This window comes from Solea solea, chromosome 6, assembly GCF_958295425.1.
Source record: "Solea solea chromosome 6, fSolSol10.1, whole genome shotgun sequence".
Lineage (NCBI taxonomy): Eukaryota > Metazoa > Chordata > Actinopteri > Pleuronectiformes > Soleidae > Solea > Solea solea.
The window spans coordinates 20,950,766-20,970,824 of record NC_081139.1 but is presented as its reverse complement, the minus strand read 5'-3'; the positions used below and the strand labels follow the sequence as shown (position 1 = coordinate 20,970,824).

The following is a 20,059-nucleotide window of genomic DNA, read 5'->3' as shown; positions in this document are numbered from 1 at the left end:
ACAATACTCATTTAAAAAGACAACATTTTGATGACAGTAAGATGTTTGACAGGTCAGAGTCATCATCCTTTAAGGACGTGTGCGTGATTGCATGTTGCAATAGAAAAACTGCAGCCACCAGCTGGTTAACTGAGCTTAGCATAACAAAAAAACTAGAAACAAAGTCACTTGTGTGGTTTTATGAGGGACTGTGAATATTCCAGGAAGTCATTAACCTCAGGCTTTTGACTCTTTAACATTCAGTTTTAACCGGATATAGTCATTGAGCCTCAGAAACACTGGTAGATTCATTTTTTGAATCCAAAAACAAAAGGATAATTTTGCACATCTATTTTCAGAGATTGGTGAGTAGGACTGTGGGGACAGGACTCAGGGGGACTGTTTGTTGTTTAAAGGTCCAGTGTGTAACATTTACGATGGTTTAACTACCCACAACTATGTTTGTATCAGTATATAAACACTTTCAAATAAAACGTGTTTAGTTTCAAAGGCCTTGCTTTATGCTGGCTGCCATCTTATGCTGCCATAGAAACAACAAGCGAGCCAGAGTGTAGGTTTTTCATTTAGAAGCAGAGGATTACTACACAGACAAAGACCAACAACACACTGGTTGGTATGCAAAGGCCAACGTAGTTCCTCAACATGCTTGGGAAATCTGCAGTCTCACCATTAGATGTCACTAATTCTTGAATGTGGTTGTTAGGCAGGTTGGTCTGAGAATGGTCCGAACAAGAGAAAATATCAAGTGAGGAGAGTGGAGAATTGCCAGTTCGAGATGACAGAAAGGCAAAGGCAGTTTGAGTGTTTTTCAATAATTAAAAAAGAGTTTTCATATTGTTCAACTACTTTAATGTGATTTTTTTCTGGTAACAAATAAATCATATTGGTTTGTGAACAAAAGACATTTAACAACATAATCTTTTCCAGGTTTGGTAAACACCAATCAACGTTTTTCAACATTTACTGATATTTTACAGACCAAACTTGATACTCGATTTATCGAGAAAATATTCACAGGATTAATCGATTATGAAAATAATCCTTAGATGCAGCCCTAAACACTCAAATAGACTTGCAAACCTTGCAGCTGATTGGGATCAGCACCACACACTTTATTATCTACACAAAACATTAGCATATGAGAACAGTTTCATTCTTTTCATCACTCAAAGTAAATAAGCCTATTGCCCAAAAGGTCAAACTTAACTTTTTATGAATTTCCATGTTTGTGTAACTTCCACAGGAAGCGTAAACCGACCGGGGCCGGTCCCTGCCTTCTTTAGGAGCCCGCCCGTCCTACCACCCCCGCTGGATATGAAGCCCTTCCTCCAGTTCCCCATGGAATCCCCTCATCCAGCCAGCATCGGCCTTTTCCATAACCTAACCACAGTGAGTGCTCACAGACTCACTGCACACAAGCACGGACACACACGTGCACACGCACGGTGTCTGCGTGACGACTGTATTCATGTGCGGCTTGCGGGTGAAGGGCAGTGATAAGTGCGGTGGATATATACTGAGTAATCCAAAATGATAAGGTGACAGCTGTTTACTTTTTTCATACAGCTGAGTGAGTTTCAGGATAATTGAGAAAATGCCCGGGCAAGTGTTTTACTGCAATAAAATGAGTTACAGCTAATCAATTGTATAAGAGGCACGGGCTGTTTTCTCCACAGTCAGCATTTTCTGTGGCTCCTTCTCATTTCTAGATTGGGTTTCATGTGAAGGTCAGCATGGTGACAAACAGACGCACACACACACATTACCATTCAGCTTATCTGCATGCACTCCGGCAGAATGACCCCTCTGCAAGTTTATACTTCATCCTGCTTCGTCAAGGATATTGAGTACGCACCACCGATACACCTAAATTCAAATAATCATGTGTATGCACAGTAAAATTTAAACAAGTCTGCCGGTGATGGATGACTAAGTCGATGCTCAGCCGGCTCATCCAGAGGACACAGAGACAGAAACACTCAATTAGCCGTGGCAGCTGTGGCTTAATGTTGACTGAGTAACGGTGATTGTTAATGTAAAGAGCTAATCACCAAGGTTTTGTTTTTCTTTACAAAATGGGAAACAGTCACCAGTTAGCAAGACAGCAAACCTATTTAAATGTCCAGTGTGTACCATTAGGGAGAGTTGATTGACAGGAGAGGGCAGGGATGTTACTGGCGTTGAGTATTGTTCCGGGGGGGGGGGGGGGGTAGTAAAATATTGGATAATAAAAAAATTAATTAATTCAGTGTTGAGTCAATTTGCACAAAATAAAAGTTCATCAAGGCAGCATTAAAGCAAATATGTGACAATTTAAATTCAGTCAGTCCACAACATGCACCTGCACGACGCAGACGAAGATGAAGGAGGAGAAAACGGCAGAAAGAGTGGTGAGGAGTGAACGAGTGTTTACATCCTTTCTGGTTTGCAAAGGCCACCGTAGTTCCCTGAGGTGCTAGGGAACTCTTATACCGACCCACCGATATACGTTACATGTCTGAGGGAGCTTTAGCATTGTTCTCTTATTCTTTTGTAGTAATGTGTCCTATTCCCTGCGTCCAGACCTGTACTGCCACCCAACAGTGAAGTGAGATACTACAGGACCCTGACGTGCGAGTTCACCAGGGTCCGCGATATGCCACGCACAATGCGAAGTATAGCAGGGCCTTAAGGGAGGGGGAGAGAGGAGGACATGTGTTGCAATCACTCTCACCATTTAATTCTAATCTTTACACACTCAGAAATCTGAAATATCTTTAAAAAAAGAAACAACGGAAGATGTACCTGATTAAATCCTCCCATCGATACACTCAAATGCATACACACACACACACACTTAACCCACACAGGCAGTCACGTCTTCACCCTCACACAATGTTGGCACAGAAACACATCTACAGATGTAAGCAACTTTTGGTGATTTGGGTTTCCACATGATAAACTCAACAAGGGAGATAGGAGTGTGTGTGTGTGGGGGGGGGGGAGAAAGACTTAAGTCTATAAATATTTCTAACAATTGAGTCAAGCAGGGTTTAAGTTTTCAGACCAATTACTCTATTCCCCCCGGTGTCTGGAGCTTGAGAGTGTAAACAGTCTCTCATTTGGCTGCAGACGTTCATAGTCTGAGCAGGGGATGAGAGGCTGAGTAAAACCACAGTGTACTTCTGGCTGCCTAATGAGGGCAACACCCAGCGCTGTGGTTGTTCCACTCTGCCAGTGGGTCAGAGAGCTCACACGAGTTCATTCTTGTCATCTTATAATCGGGGAATAAACATGTCATTATATGATGACGTGGCATCAGATAAGCGAACAACAAGCTCTATTTTTTAGCTTTATTTCTTGAAATATATTTATTCTTCTATTCATCGTCTGCTGCACATGAGGGTCACAGGGAGGCTGGAGCCAATCCTAGCTGACAGAGGGTGAAAGGCCCGCCCATCGCAGGGCAAACGTCTTATTGTTTCAACATTTCCTTATTATTGCTGCTTCCTATAATATTCTGGTTCATATGTTATTAATATACAGAATAAATTGATCAACTTCAGTCTATGCATTCATGTCAGAAAGCCCTGCTCTTCATCATAGGTCCATAAGTATTCCCTGTTTATATTTAACTGGGAAACACTTAACATTACAGTTCATTAACAACATGGTAATAGTGGAGTAGCAATAGTGTAATAGGTTAATATTCTGGTAGTACTATCTCATCTCTCATTACATGTCTAATTCAACTTCCAAGTAATAGCTTGTAATAATAAGAGCACTGGTGTAATAAGGGGATGATGTTACAGTAACTAACACCTGATACAAATAACTGCCAGTACAACTGGAGGACAATGTAATGGCATTTGTTTCACATGTTCTTCATATTCCTTTTAGATCTCGGGATGAAAGCATTATATGTACATAGTGTTAATACAACAGGTCAAGCAAAAAAACAAGGAAAATAAAACACCCTAAGAGAACAAAACAAAGCAAACCACAGCTATATGATCAGTTCCAGGTGACACGTTAAATATAACATGAACACTATGACCTTGAAACAAAATATTATGGGTTGGGCATTTAGGGACGATGATTTCAAGGCTGACGCTCAGCTATGATCAGCTCTTCGCAGTAGCAGCTCTCAAATTGTGGAATGGTTGGCTGCTTCACATTAGACGACAGACCTGTCTTAAAAACACACATTTTCATTTTCTCTTTGGCATTCGACTCAGTGTCAAATTTGCTTTATTACTGTAAAGCACCTTATAATATGGTAATTACCGGCAATAATTTACCTACTATTATCTTCATATCACCACATTATTACCCTCATTATTACCGAGCTATTACTTCAGAAATAACATGATATTACAGTGATATTATATCCTTATTATCTCACTATTACCCTTGTTATGACTAAGTAGGCCTGGGCAATAACACAATAATTCACCTGCGCCATTCACACTTTTCTCTCCCTCTCAACTCAATCATTTCATTCTATGAAATTGTTTTTCATTTTCTGTCTGTAACAAAGTTTATAAGCACAATTACATTTGTCTTCAAATGTCACAGGGGAGCAAACCTCAGTTATGATATGATTATGATAATTATCAATTTCGATTGATGGCAAGCTTTTTTTTTTTAATCATGATAACCTTTGTGTACATATCGCCCAGCTTCATTATCACATTATTATCACCTGATATTGCAAATAGAAATAAGATGGCAGTCCTATAACATTGCCTTACTATTACGGAAGTTATTATTATAACTGAAGTGTTAATTCTTAAGTTCATACAGCGGGCAGGAAGCTCATTTGAATTGAAAAAAAACATTTAATCTTTTATCAAAAAGTACTACACCAAGAATAATTATATTGTTTTATGAAACTCTTTTTAGTTTCTGTTGGAACCAAACATACAACATACAGTACAAATGTGTGGAAACAAGGAGTCTGTAATTAGGTCCTTCTAACCCCAGCATGATTTGAAGCGTTTGAACAGCACCCAAGAACTCAGGCACAGACAGCAAGACCAGCTGCTGCTGAGAAAAACACACACCCTCCTGTCCACATCAATCAGCGCTCCCTCTTCAATTCACTCTTTCCCACTCTTTTTTTAATCTCCCAGATTCCTCCCTCTTCACTGGCTCCCCCTCTCCTTCACCTGCACCTTCTTTTTTTTTTATTTACAACACCTTTCTCTCTCTCTCTCTCTCCCACATTTATGAAGCCAAATCTTTCAGGACACTGCAGTTAGGACAAACACTGAAACACTGCCTGAATCTTTGATGAGACCTTGTGCGTTGTCTCTCCTCAGATGGACCCCATCCAGAAGGCTGTGATGACGCACACCTTTGGACCGCCGATGGTCAAGACAAAACGGCCAGTCATCTCCTGCAATGTCTGTCAAATACGCTTCAACTCAGAGGTAAGAAAGCTTAAAAGGCTTAGAAGTAAATATCAACAGTGCTTTGTCTCATCGACAGCAATAGTATGAAAATATCAAAGTTGGAAATTTGCTTTTGTGAGGTTTACGCTTATTTGTACACTTTGTACACTTGTTTTGCGTTTCCCATCCGGAGCTGTATCAACCAAACTGAACTTGTTTCACGTGCAGGTTAACACAGCCCACAATGGGGCACCCAGACACAAATTATCACTGTACAATTAGCAGATCTACTGTGTTGTGTTTCCTCAGTGTGTAAGTATAGTATGTACATAATGATGGACGTATAGTCCTCCAGTTGTGAAACCTCAAGATTCCCGATTTGAACCAGCGCTATGACAGCTTTTGTAGCTGCAACCAGAACCAGGCACCTACTGTATGACACCAGCTGTCAATCACACCGGTGTCCACTATGTGTTGTGAATTTTCATCAGTTTTCCTCGAAATGGGAACAGCATTAAAAAAACTGACATCATGTGCTACTGACGATGACCTGAAACTAGCAATTGAGGGCATTAACTCCTCAGGAAAGTGTTTACTGATGCTATAAATCAAGCATGGAATGGACTTCCATTCAACTGTTTGCAACCAGTGGAGTTGCACTCTGGTGGCTCACTGCTATGTTCATCCTACTCCCTAAGCTTCACTTTTGAAACTGAAAGACTACATCCATTTTTGTATCTAACCTACCCGTCAATGGAAGTTACTGCATCAAAGCTTGAGCTAAAGAACTCCAGCAACCCCGTCAAACAAAAGGCCTCCATTTGTGTATCATTCTGAGTGATAATGTACAATTTAAAGTGAAAAAATAAGGAACACACACCGCTGTTGCTTTTGAGATGCTGATGACCGAGAACTGAGACTAAAAACATGTAGTGGAGGAAAAGTCTTGCACACTCTTTCTCCATGTGCATAAATGTGTACACAGCGGCACTCACATTTATAATGTAGGTCACTACAATTAACCTCCACCTGCTGTGAGGGAGCAATCAATCAAGGGACATTTGACACTTTGACAGAAACACAACATTCATTTATTCATTCATTCATCAACTACCACTTTATCTTCCACATGAGGGAGGCTGGTGTCAATCCCATCTGACATAGGGCAAAAAGCAGGGTCACAGCCTGGACAGGTCACCAGTCCATCACAGGGCCAACATATAGAGACAAACGGTCATTCAAAACACATCATACCAATACGACTTCTAATAGTAGTAAAAGTACAGGCAAGGTTTTAACATCACTAGACATGTCATTAATAACATTTAACTGTACAACTATACATTTAAAAGAACACTTTAGGTCATAGTCAAAGTTTAGAGTTGAATCCAAAGTGTTCTATTCTTGAAAGTAAAACCTTCTAACCTCTCTTTTGGGGAGAGACACATTTTTACTTTTAATATAGAGAGGAAATCAGATGTTTAAATGCAACAAAGTCTGCTGCTACTGTTCATATTTTGTGCATTGATTTGTGCTTCTGTCTTCTGCAATTCATGTTAAAAACACTTTGACTGGCATAGCAACAGGGGCAGGAATGGATAAGCAGTCAGGTTGTTTAAAGGATGTCTGCAAATGTGCCTTTTGAAACAGTGATATTTCTCGAGGTCCAGAGTCACATACTAATAATCTGCACACACTAAATCAAGACCTAAAATGTTAGTCAGCTGGAACTAAAGTTAGTCGGGGATTGACTGTACAGCTGGAACAGGTGAAAATATGGTTCACAGATTCTCAGCTCCAATTATAGACTCTCCAGAGAGCAGAGTATGGAGGGAGGAGGAGGAGGAGGAGGAGGAGGAGAGAAATCTTACTTGTATACAAACAACTAAGAGTGTCGATGTGGCACTCTTGTATCAGTCGCTTGAAGAAACGTCAGGAGTGACAGAAAGGAGCTGGACAGATGATTTGTTGAGTTGGACTCTGTGCCGAGATTGGAAACATATTCCAGGAGTTGACAACAAGGCTTTTGCAAGTGTTTAGGTCCCCTCTGATGAGATTTAGTTGGAGGGTTATGAGACGTGTAAGGGTGTAGCAGCACGAACAAGTCCAACTAACACAAGCTTGTCCTGAGAGCTGCCTTAAAGCTGATCGAGCACATTTCCTGGACCTCAGCTGAGACAGACGGTGCTGTGCCAACATGGGGGTCTGATATTTAAGAGGCCAGAAGTGATGAAACTTAAGAGGAATGATTTGAGTGTTGCCATTAAAGAGGGCACCGTGTTAACCGAAGTTGGAAAACAAATAATAATATGGACATCCAAACCCCAGCTACTGGATGACATGATTGACGGGATACGAGTGCAGGACTTGGCCTTTTATAGTGTTTGTGTTTGCAAGTGTGCAAGGAGGAAAAAAACTAGTTTGGATTTGCACACTTCCACAAGATAAACACCACATGTCAGGTAAATGTGTGACTTCTCAAATCAGCTGTAGGCAACTGTACTTGCTTGAGTTCGGTTTGAAGACGTTTCAGCTTGTGTTAGTTGGAGTTCTTCCTGCTGCTACACCCTGACACGTCTCATAACCCTCTAATAAAATCTCATTGGAGCACTTCTTGCAATATTCAAAAGGCTTCTTGTCAACACCACGAATATGTCTCATCCTCTCATCCATCTTCAAACCTAACTCAAGCAAGTCCAGTTTTTGCTACCTCCTGCAGATGACTATGAGCTGGATGAATAAGAACCCACATAGAAACCTCCAAAATCACTCCACAGTCTTTTGTTTTTGACCTTTCACTGTAGCCACCAACTTAAACGTGTAGAAATCAAAGAAAAGCCAGATACACTTGTTTGGCTAAAACATATAAATGCAGTGGTGTGTGTAACTTCAAAAAACACTTGAATATATCCTCACTGCTCCGACCTTCATGTTCTCACATGGTCTACATGAGAATCATGAGTGTATGAACATTCATATTTACATACCAGAGCCCCCCCGTCTTTGGAATGGGGTGTTTAATACGGAGCCACCTGTTCGTCCAGCTCGCGGCTTCACTTGTGGGCCGGGCTGTGCATCTGCTCTGCTGCAGCTCTACACCACTGTCCACAGTAACCTGAGAGACTGGGAGCCAAAAGCACGCAGGACATTCTTTAATAATGAAGGAATACTCTGCTTACAGTACAGTGCTTGGCTTACTCACACCAAGTCTCAGCTGTGCTGTGGTTTAAAGGCAGACAAACACGCATTTGTTTTCATCAGGCTCTCTTCGCGTCCGAATCCACCAAACTCGACGCGAATAATACCAATATTTTACATGACATTAATGTTCACGAGTGTGCTGGCAGCTGCTGTTAAATAGGAACTCTCTGTGAAATACACCGATTGACTGATAGAGGCCATTCAGAAGCAGGTGCTTCTCACTGCTGCTACACTGTAGAGCCACATGTTGTAATTACAACATTGCAATTCCTTTCAGGCCACAGAGGACAGATTAGCTTGCCAGTGTTCAGCTCGACTCTGCTGCAAGGCTGACGTCACACCATGCTGCATTAGCCACCGTCACTACTGCAGTACCATACCGGACACCTCTCTCTCTTTCTTTTTTCCCGCTGATCAATCCCCCTCTTCTTCCACTTCTCAGATCAACACCATATCAGGTTTCATTCATATCTTCTGTCTACTTGGCAGCTTAGTTTCCTCACCCTTTTCCTTGTCTGTTTTCATGCTTCTGTTTCTCCCTCTTCTGTATCATATGTCCCCATGCCCCCCCTTCTGTCTCTCTCTCTCTCTCTCTCTGTGTGTCTCTCAACCACTCCAGCTTCTTCCCACCCCCTCTTCCTGATGCTGCCTGTTTCGTCGTACTGTAGATTTGGCTGTCACACCAGCTCACTCTGCTCCCCGAGCCTTTGTCACTCCGTAGATAAAACATCAAAGCACCTCCTGGTTATAGACAAAGAGGATTTCAGGGACATTTGCTTGCTCTCATTTTCTCCCTCTTAAATCCCATCTCTGCTTCTTCATTCATCTTAATCCTCCTTTTCACAGACTCTGTCGCAGCTTCTCCGAGTTCATTTCACCTACTATGTCAAAAATCATTTGTATTTCTATCATTATTCACCTTTCCGCTTCACACCCATGATTAGGTGCCTTGACCTCATTTACAACCCATTGCCACTGCTACCTCCAAGACTGTCAAGCTTTTTACGCTTGAACTGATGGAAGACATCCATCGATTTCTTAAGACCTGACACTCAAGGTCACAGGGAGTAAAAGTATCGAAGCACCACACAAAAAAAAGGTAGTAAGAGAAACTGAGAGTAAAATTAGGAGGACGGCAGCACAAAGCAATGAGTGGACTGCAGTGACAAGAACGAACATGGAGTAGTTCATACTTTCGAGATCTCTGCTGTCATTTCTTCATTCATTTCCACATCTCCATGTCTAATTGCAAGACTTAGGGAAGCAGCAGCTAGCGGAGTTGGGTTACACAGGCGGTGCTATATCTGCCTTTCTGTCATCACCAATCAGGATGAGAGCTATATGGGTGACTATGATTGGCAGCCAATATCTTAGGCTTACAGAGGCATCCCTGACACGTCCCTGTGGTCCCGTTGCCTCCATGCGGGGCTGCACGGCCTTGTTATTGACATAACGAAGACTAGTCTCATCTCAACAGGTCTCTGCATGTGCTTATACACGTTAATACATTCACACGCAGTCTGGAGGGTTTACGGGAACTATATATACACCTCACACTTTACTTTGATTTCATCTGATGCTGACGAGCACACACAAATATATATACACATACATACATACATACAGTATATATATATATATAGATAGATATATACATATATACATATACATATATACACATATATACATACATATATACATTTATGTATATATGTATGTATGTATGTATATGTATACATACATATACAGTATATGTATATATGTATGCACAGCACATATATACTGTCACATGTAGACTAAAATGTGGCATATGGCCTACTTTACATTTTAAAAATATGTTCTTTATCATAATGTTTATGGTTTAAAGAATGTCTTATATAGTCATTTGTCCATGAGTTTGCTCTATAGTTTCTGGTGTCAGGGAACTGTTTTTATGTGGAACTAAGGATGTATTTTGCACATCATTAAGAAAATAGAGTAAACTGAGGTAATCAGTTGTTGGAAATGAGTTGTGTGTGTCCACAAGTGTGTGTGCATTTGGCAAGGCTCAGTCAATGAGCTCACTCAATAGTCTGACAATCGAACGCCCAGTGCAAGACATCATAGTGCTACTGCTTTTTAATAACCATCACAATCCTTAAAGTCCGAGTAAAGTGATACAATAACGGGCTTTACTTTGCAGTGGCATTGCATTTCATGTGTCATCATTTATTAAAAAAGAAAAAAAAAATGCAACCCAAGGCACAACACCAACATAACACAGAGAGCAATGACTCACTGAAATGTCCCCGCATCTCATATTTCCTATTTCCCAAGTTTGAACTGATCATTTTAAGTGCTATCATACAAGGACAAGCAGGCAAACACACACTCATGGATACAATCGCTTCTTGATTTGCTCAATTTTCTTATTCCTTTGGTAGCTGACTGTCAACTGTCACTGGCTGCCAACAGCCCTCCAGCCCATTTTAGATAATCCCACCACTCAATAGTCATCATCAGCGCAGCAGGCCAGTTCAGTGATTACACCAGTAGTGAAGGAGGACGAGAATAATCTGGAGACGACTCTTCCCTGACAACCCTCTGCAGTGCGACAGACCTGCGAATGCTCAATGCCAAAATAGATTTTCAAAAATATCAGGGTTTGTTTTGTTTTACATATTTTAATGCCAGGAAGTCCACCTGTTTATAAACATCGCAACTGCAGTATTCAGTTCCCATGAGGAGACTACATGGTACAGCCAGGTTTCAGAAAGAAAGCTGAAATAATTAAAAACAAATTAAATGCTACATTTAAAATTGAGGTAATTAGTGGTTGACAGTTGTAGATTTTTATAGGCTGAGAATAGTATGAACCATCAAAAGGTGGATAGCAATACTCCCCTACCCCCCACTTCCTAAGGACAAACATCCATCCATCTTGGTGGTGCACCCTGGACAGGTCACCAGTCCATCACAGGGCCTAGAGACAAACAACCATCCACTCTCAAGTCTACAGTTAATTGTCTCCAATTTGCCTAATGCTCAAGTCTATAATTGTCATAATATTCTACAAACTGAACAATGTTTTATAAATGATGGACTACTTAATTAGATAATTAGTGCATCTATTACCACCAGGTGGCAGCAGCAGAAAAATGTTTGTTTAGTGGACTGCAAAAGTTTCAAAGAAATTTACAATGGTCCTTGAATGCATCAGCAACAAGCATTTGATTAGTAGACTGCACGTGTGTTTGCAGAAGTAACGAAATTTGCACCTCCAAACTCGACAAGCTGTAGACTAGCTGTGAGGATCTAAGTCGACTAATTGTCAGGGGAAATCTTGTATACAGTTGTCAAAAGTCAAAATCATTTTCTCTTGGCATGAAACCAGCCATTACCATGGCTGTGGAGGCTGCACAGTCATCAGCCACTTTCAGATCCAGGGTCCACCGATGCTGATAAGTTGTAAAATGTCCTATCTGAGGTGATTTATGAGCCGACCTCTTGTACAGTACATCTCTGATGAGTGTTTTTCTTTTGCCAGAGCCAAGCAGAGGCCCACTATAAGGGGAACCGCCACGCACGAAGGGTGAAAGGGATCGAGACATCTAAGACAGCTCGTCTCCAAGATGGGGACAAACAGCTCCCACCTCCCACTGCCTCCCCCTCACCCCCAGGCCCTGAGCCCGCCAGCCCTGAGCCCGATTCCTATAAGCACGGTGAGCATCAACTGAGATAGACTGTTTCACAGACACTCAACTATTCTGCTTTGGTCACTGCATTGACTTCCATCCACTTAGATAGCCTCAACCAGGTCCTTAGAAATTAGGACCATGCAGTTAATATTCACTATGTAATGGATAGAGGAGCATGACCATAAGACACTATCAAAATAGGCAAAAGTGTCCCTGACTGAGATGATAATTGTTGCAGCACTAACGCACAAAAATAGAAATATTAAAACACAGCCTTTGTAATTAGCTAATAGCTTCTTCTTCTTTTTTTCAAACTTTGAAATTGATTATTGTTCAGTCCTAGTTTGATAGGTGTTGGAGGATCAGTGTCATTGTTTTCACATTTCATGATCAACAAGGTCATGTATGATGAATTCTGTCTGATTATATAAATTGTATTTATCAAAAAACGTTGTGCTGTTTACAGATGTCACCCAATCCTGTCCCAACTCCGAGTCATCTTTGATCGCTAACCGCCTCCCGACACCCACACTGAGCTCAACAGACGCAGAGTTTACGCTCCTGCCTTCTTCTGTCAGCTTGCCTTCGCCATCCTCTCCCTCTTCCAGTGCGGCCCTTAGTTCCCTACCTGCAGATCCAGCGGCGGCTGCTCCTCCTGACGCCCTGTCCCCAGTGCCCAGCCCGTCTTCAGCAGAGTCAGAGGAAGAGAAAGCCAAGAAGCTTCTTTACTGCGCCCTGTGCAAAGTAGCTGTTAATTCGCTCTCACAACTTGAGGCCCATAACAAAGGTAACATAAAAACAGCTTTGTCAGAGACTGTATTTTTAAGTACATCACACCGCACAGTACACAATTCCTTGGAAGGAATAAACCTGTTCAAACAACAGCATTAGGCAGTATGTGGTCATCCATTGAAGGGGATATATGTGAGATTACTCAAGTATTAATCATTTTTCTAATGGCAATCCTCCAGATCTTACAAATGCCTGTAGACTGACTTACATAAGTCCAGTTTTCTGTAAAAAAAAAACTCAAAGATGTGACGCTGTGCCTCAGGGTTGAACATTCAGTAACAGTGGGCTGACTTCTGCCCACTGTTGCTGCCCACCTTCCAGCAGTGTGTAGTGAGTGAGTTGTATAAGTTTGTGTAGAAATTGAGTGAATTGCTACCAACAACGACCTTCTACCAGCACAACACAGACTCCAAGAGAAACCCTGCAAAAACATAAAAGCAAAAGAAAGCTTTATCTGAGGAAAAGCAAACAGCGGCTGCACACCAGTTGTTGCTCCCAGAAAAATCGATTTATTACTGAGCAGGTGAGGTTCCCGAGCCCATGAGCAATGCAGCAATGGGTGCAAAATCTGACTGTAAACTAAACATTTTCACATGCAGTTAATCCTCACAAGTCCATCCAATGTGCTTCCTAACACCCACTGGTTCAGAATTTGTACTTTGCTCTTTTGAACAAAAGCCTTTTAAAAGACTGAGTTTGAACCTGGAGATTCTCCTTACATCACACAATTCTTACAAAGTAAAACAGTAACCACTGAACTCATTCACTCCAACACAAATTCATTCATTCATTCAACACAGAATTGTAGTTAAAATTTCCTTTGACTCATACCCACTCTGGCTTAAAAGATGAGGTATAAAGTTCATTATTGACCTTGGAAATAGCAGTTGCAAAAATAAGCTCACCACTAAATCAGTTTCGTCATCTTCAGTATTTTGATTGCTGATATTGATAAAGTCTTTCTATTCATTGTTTCCAGGAACCAAGCACAAAACCATTCTGGAGGCACGGAGTGGACTGGGACCTATTAAAGCATACCCACGCTTGGGTCCTAAACCCAGCACAGAGCAGGGAGGGGAGCTGTCCTCTGACCCCAACACTCAGGAACGCACCTTCCACTGTGAGATCTGCAATGTTAGAGTCAACTCCGAGCTGCAGCTCAAACAGGTGAGGAAACCCACACGAAGACCCAGAGGGCTGTGAGAGAATATTTTCCCAGCAAACTCAATATCCCATATCTATCCTTTTTCATTTCGTGCTGCAGCATATATCTAGCCGAAGGCATCGTGATGGAGTTGCAGGGAAACCCAATCCCCTTCTGAGTCGGCACAAGAAGCGCACAGACTATATGGTAGGAACTGACTTTGGCTCACATTCATATTCCTAAAAATTGACGTAGTCTTTCGATTGCAAAACAAACTCATTTTTGAAGCCTCAAACTGTGCCAGCTTTTGAAACTTGAAGTTCACAGATGTCCGCTGCCACCACCAGGCACTGAACGATAAAAGCTTTCCACTCATACGTCCTGTTTGATTTTGTCTATTTTCCTCTATTGAATAAAAACTGAAACAAGAGACCATTAACGTGTAAGAAAAATGTTCACTGACATTATGAATCAAGTGAGACAGACTTCCATTCAACTTCAAAAAGTTATTTTTGTGACTAGCAGAGTCGCCCCCTAGTGGCAAACTGCTACTACCGTCCTACTTCCTATAGGCTACACATGATACGTGTACAGGGTCTGGGTCAGTTACTTCTCTAATTAGGACTGTGCATAAAATAACGTGTATGTCATAGACAACACGTGGAGTCGCCCCCTGGTGGGTAACTGCTACTTCCGTTCTTGCGCCTAGGCTTCATTTTTCAAACTGTAATGTTACAGTATGTCTATTTTTACATACAGTCTGTGATAAATACTAGAGAGCAGCTCAGGTCATAAGATAAGAATAACAACTTTTAAATATGAACAAATGTCTGTTACATTCAAACCATTGTCAAATGAGTTCACACAATGCTGATAAAGTGTATCAGCTCCACACGACAGCCCCTCTGTGTTTGTCAGTGGTGTTTAGATCTTGTGTTTTCCCGGCTGCACACAGCAGGTGATTAGTCAAGTGGAGGCAACAAATGGCAACAATGAGCTCAGTCATTTTACTAAATAAATGCTTCTTCCCTCTGCATTGCAAATGCTCCCTCAGTCAGGTCTGATAGTATTGCTTGACGGGGCCCGTTTTCAGGTGAAGGATGCAGCATACAAATAATGTTACATCTGTTCTGTGCCCAAAAACTAAACAGAGGGAGACTAATAACAACAAAAATCACCAAGAGTTAAGCACTGAAGCTTTAAATAGCCACGTGTTGCATTGTCACATAAACAAACCCCTGGACTGACCAAAACCTGGAGGATTTCTTCCAAAAATTCTAAAACCACTAACACAAACAACATTGGTGTTTAAGGAAAACTCTTGCATGAATTACCAGCTTAAGATGTGTCGCATTTACACATTTTCTTCCTTGATTTTTTTTTTAAAGGAGCTTCCAAAATCTCTCGGGGCTGGACTCTTACCAAATCCCCTGGCCGTCGCTGCAGTGATGGCGGCCGCGGCATCCTCCAATCAGCTGGCGCTACGTCCTCATGGCCCGGCCTCCCACCCACACCCTCACCACCACCTCCTACAGGGAACAACCCTCAGCCTGCTGAGGCCTGCCCCGGGCCCCATCCGCACCACACACGGGCCAATCCTCTTCACTCCTTACTGATGAGAGAATGATGAGAAAACAGGAAGAAGCACACTGTGAAGTGGAGCCCTGCATCCATGTGCCATCACGAGTCAAATCAGCTGCTGTGGCTCGATGAACATAATTACGACTCTTCATGGTGCATAGCTGCAGTCAGACCACTGCTGTTATGTTAACAAAGAGAAATAACAGACTCAAACATCTCAAATCTCCAACATTTCAAAGAGACTCTGCGTTCCCATCATCCCACCTCTTGCTTCATTACTTAACTATCTGCCAATCGTCAGACTGACTCTTTACATCGCTTGAAGAGGAACTTTCTGTCGAGCATGGGATTCTTTGAGCATCCACCAATCAGCAACTGATTGAGCGTCCTCATCTACCACACCATTCTCTGTATCTGACTCAAAACCCTACCTCTCTTGTGTTTTAATGTTCATCTCTGCAAGGATTCCTTACATATCCAAAGCATTAATGTGATCAAAAACATGTGCTGGGTTAGATATAGTAGTTACCTCTAATGTTAGCTGGTATCATACTGTAGTTGTCACAGTGGAGAGTTTCACTGTACAGTTCTGTGTTGTGGCCTATAGAAAGGTCAGTTGTTTCTGCGGTTACTGACAAACGTATGTGCCCAACCCAGCAGCTGGCCACCCTGTCCTGTAGTTACTGCTGTGGCTACACAGAGGAATTGAAAGAGGAAAGACTCAAAGAGTAAAAAAAAATAAATAAATAAAAAAAATTAAATAAAATCCCACGTCTTAATACTGTGCTGATCTACATATTACCAACATTAACAGTTTGGAGAAAGCAAAAGTAGCTGTTATTAGATATTTGTTCTCACAGTTGTTGTGAAACGCAAGATTTGACAAAAAAACATTCTAACGTATGCTCACTGGCCACTTGTGTAGGTATAACTGTTCAAAGGCTTGTTAATCCAAATATGTAATCCATCAATCACATGCTACAAGGTGATTTGAGCGTCTTTACACGTAGCAATATAAAAAATAATCAGAGGCAGTTGACACCAGAGGTCAGACGAGACCTTGCAAATTTGAAGGGCATTTTTATTTTTGAAGATGAGCATTAATGTAGAGCAGTAACTAACAATTCTTTTCATAATCGATTAATGGAGTACTTGTTTGGTCGACAAAATGTTGAAAATTGTTAATCAGTGTTTCCAAAACATTCAAATGATGATGTTCTCAAATGTCTCATTTTGTCCACAAACCTAAGCTATTCAGTTTTAATGAGTTCTTTGTTAAATGGAGCAAAGAAACCAGAAAATATTCACATTTTTAGAGCTTGTTTTAATAATTTAAAAAATCACTGAAACTAAAAAAATAAATGGAATAATAATAGTTATTGCATTATCTATTAACCGTTGCAACATTCATCTGTGTTGCACTACTGTAAAGTGAATTTTGGGAGTTCATTATTTCACCACTTGCTTCTTCCACATAGTGGCGTAATGTTGTGATTTCCTCCTCTTGCCCGCTTTATTGATAAACCAACTTTTCAATCTCACTCACGCATAAAAAAAAAGACTTTGATGCAATACTTCACGACTCTTTCATATTTCCTCTCTTTCCATTTGTTTGCCTTTTTATGAACAAATCAAAAATATGCATAAACACTGGTTGATGCTAACTCAAATAACCAAGTTATGCAGAAGACCAGCTCTAAAAAGCACAACCTGAAAGCAGCATCAGACCACACCTTCCACTTTATGAAGTCTCCTCTGTACCCAATCAAAGTGGCCAGTGAGTGTAGTTCCTCTAGTGAAAGTCAAAATGTAACTGTCTTAAGAACTTAAGTAGGTGACAATTCTATGTGTATATGGCTTAGATAGCGTTAAAAATAATGATCTAGCAGTTTGTTTGTTGAAACAGAAAGGTTTCATTGTTATGATGGAATAGTTTCTAACACTGTGAGAGCAGCATTGTGATTTATGAAAGGCATTTGCATTTTTGTGCACATTTATTTATAAAGACCACATCTGCGCACCAAAAAGAGTGTGGAAGCAGTGGGATGAAAGACACCAGCATTATGTTACAGAGGACAATGAAAAGGACCACACACACACACGCACACACACGTACTTCTTTGCAAAAAAACAAAAACTACATGAATAATAATAAATAATACAAAAAATACCCTCTTCAATAGGGTTATAGGTTCTGTAGCAGGATAAAAAAAGTGTTTAGTTTGTCTGCCCTGCCTTGTGTACTTCAACCCTCCGTGACCCGACTATTGCAGTGAAGACTGTCATTACGGCTTGTGACACACTAGTGGGAAGCTTTAGGAAGTGGAAACTGTAGCAATACTTCAGGCACTCCTGCTAACTTTTCTTGTTAAATGCAATAAAAAGAAATGTCTACAAATGTATTCATTGTTACTGACAAGATGTGTATTGAAACATGGCTGTAAATGTAGATTATTCGAAAAAGAGAAAAAGGTATATGTTGGGGCTTCCTGACGGAAATCATGAATAAACTTTATTGTCGTAAGCAACGTTGTTGGTGTGCGTTTATTTTATCAAACCACAGGGTCCGGATCAGATGGCGACAAAGTTATTGTTAATCCAATAACTGTCGTCTCAAAGTGAATTAAGAACAGGTGCACCATGATCAGCTCAGACAGTGAAACATCCTCACAGTAAAGCCAGCAACTCTCCCTCTTTTTTTGCCACTGCACTGACCTCAGGGACATGAGACATGGAATATACAACACAGGAAATGTCAAAGGCAACCACTCATTGAGGATCCATAAGAATGCGGTAATGCAACATTATGGATGATACACTGCTGATGAAAACCACACAAACCAAACACTTACAGTCCTTCAGTCATCAGCTAACGGTTCTTTGCTGCACTGTGAGGATGTGCTGTACCATCACTGGCACTGAGGGAAACTTGATCTGCCCTTTACCTTAAACCCATGACTGAGGACTTTCTTCAATGTGTCATCATCACCCTAGCCTCAGCTAATCTTCTGTACTACCTCGTGCTGCAGGCGCTCTCGGGTGCAGCATCTTAAGCCTGCTCCTCTTCCTCTCCAAGTCTCCATTATAACCAAGACCTGGCCAGCTTAGGCGCACGATGGCCTGTTCTGTTTGTATGTTTGACCCACAGGTGTGAACTTACAGCTTCCATCATACCAGGGGCCGACTTTTTCATTGTTCTAACAAAGTTGTTGGCTGTGTTGGTGCATTTTACCTGCTCTTTAGAGTTTTCCACGCTCTGCTTTGCTTCACCTGTCTAGGAAGAAACCTCTTTTTTCAGGGAAAAAGATCAGATGGCAGTGGTGGACAGTGGCAGGATCCAACACGTGTAGCTGTGAGATGAGGTAAATAAATATAGCACAAAATAAGGATATGATCACCTTCAAAAAGTCCCCTCAATCTACCGAAAGTCCAGCCGCAGACTTAGGCCGCAGACCATACTGGATATGTGTGTGCATTTTGCAACAGCTGTATTTTGATCCACTGTTTTTGTTCACACAGGAAGTGTGTCTGCTGCTGAGCTGCTGCTGTGTCTTACATTGGGTTTGATTGGAAAATTATCATAAAATATACTTAAAGACTCTGGAGGAGGAAGTCGGCTTTGAGCTGCTAAAACCTGCTAAACATCTTTACATGAGCTCTGATATGGAAACCAAATGAGGGCCCAAATCCTGCAGTTGGCATTTACGCAAATGTCAATGTCAACCGCCATGCTAATGACTTGCTGCTAAATGCTCGTGTGCAAATATCTACACTGTACAAACAACAACACGTCAAATGTTCACAGCCATGTCTGTTGGTTTTGTAGTGAATAACATTAAACATACAATATATTTGCAGCTCTGTCAAGTGTCAACAGCAGGGATAGCAATTACACATGGGGGAGGTGCATAAATACACAGTTTTATGTGCTTGTTGTGATGTCATGATAGATGATTTACACTGTTTTGTTATTGTTCCCAAAGAAAGTGAATAGTGCCTCAACATAAGTCCAACAGTTTTAGAAGTCAAGCATGACATGATCTGCATCTGAAGTGGCTCTGTGGACTTTTCCCCAGCTATTTCCCCAGCCGTCATCATTCCCTCATTTGTTGTAATATCTCTTACCGTGTGTCTACTGACGGGTTCCTTTATGTTCTTTGGCTTAGTTTGAATTTAATCTATTTGTGTTTGCATGTCTGCAGGGCAAGTCAATCTGTTTACTCTGAATACTGAATCTGCAGGTGCTGCCGACCTAACCTCTGAACACAGACCGACGCTATAGTTCTTCT

At 41.3% G+C, this 20,059-nt stretch overlaps 1 protein-coding gene across 2 annotated transcripts in view; it reads left to right on the top strand.

The window, feature by feature from the left end:
- The window catches only part of LOC131461288 (zinc finger protein 385A-like), a 30,361-nt gene extending 13,842 nt beyond the window's left edge, over positions 1-16,519 (top strand). For both annotated transcript variants that reach the window (XM_058632445.1, XM_058632446.1), the window contains exons 2-8: positions 1,244-1,389; positions 5,304-5,414; positions 12,103-12,277; positions 12,720-13,040; positions 14,025-14,212; positions 14,310-14,396; positions 15,578-16,519. In XM_058632445.1, the coding sequence (XP_058488428.1) occupies positions 1,244-1,389; positions 5,304-5,414; positions 12,103-12,277; positions 12,720-13,040; positions 14,025-14,212; positions 14,310-14,396; positions 15,578-15,805 (1,256 nt within the window). In that variant the 3' untranslated portion in view covers positions 15,806-16,519. The remainder of the gene's footprint in view (positions 1-1,243; positions 1,390-5,303; positions 5,415-12,102; positions 12,278-12,719; positions 13,041-14,024; positions 14,213-14,309; positions 14,397-15,577) is intronic.
- The last annotated feature ends 3,540 nt before the right edge of the window (positions 16,520-20,059 follow it).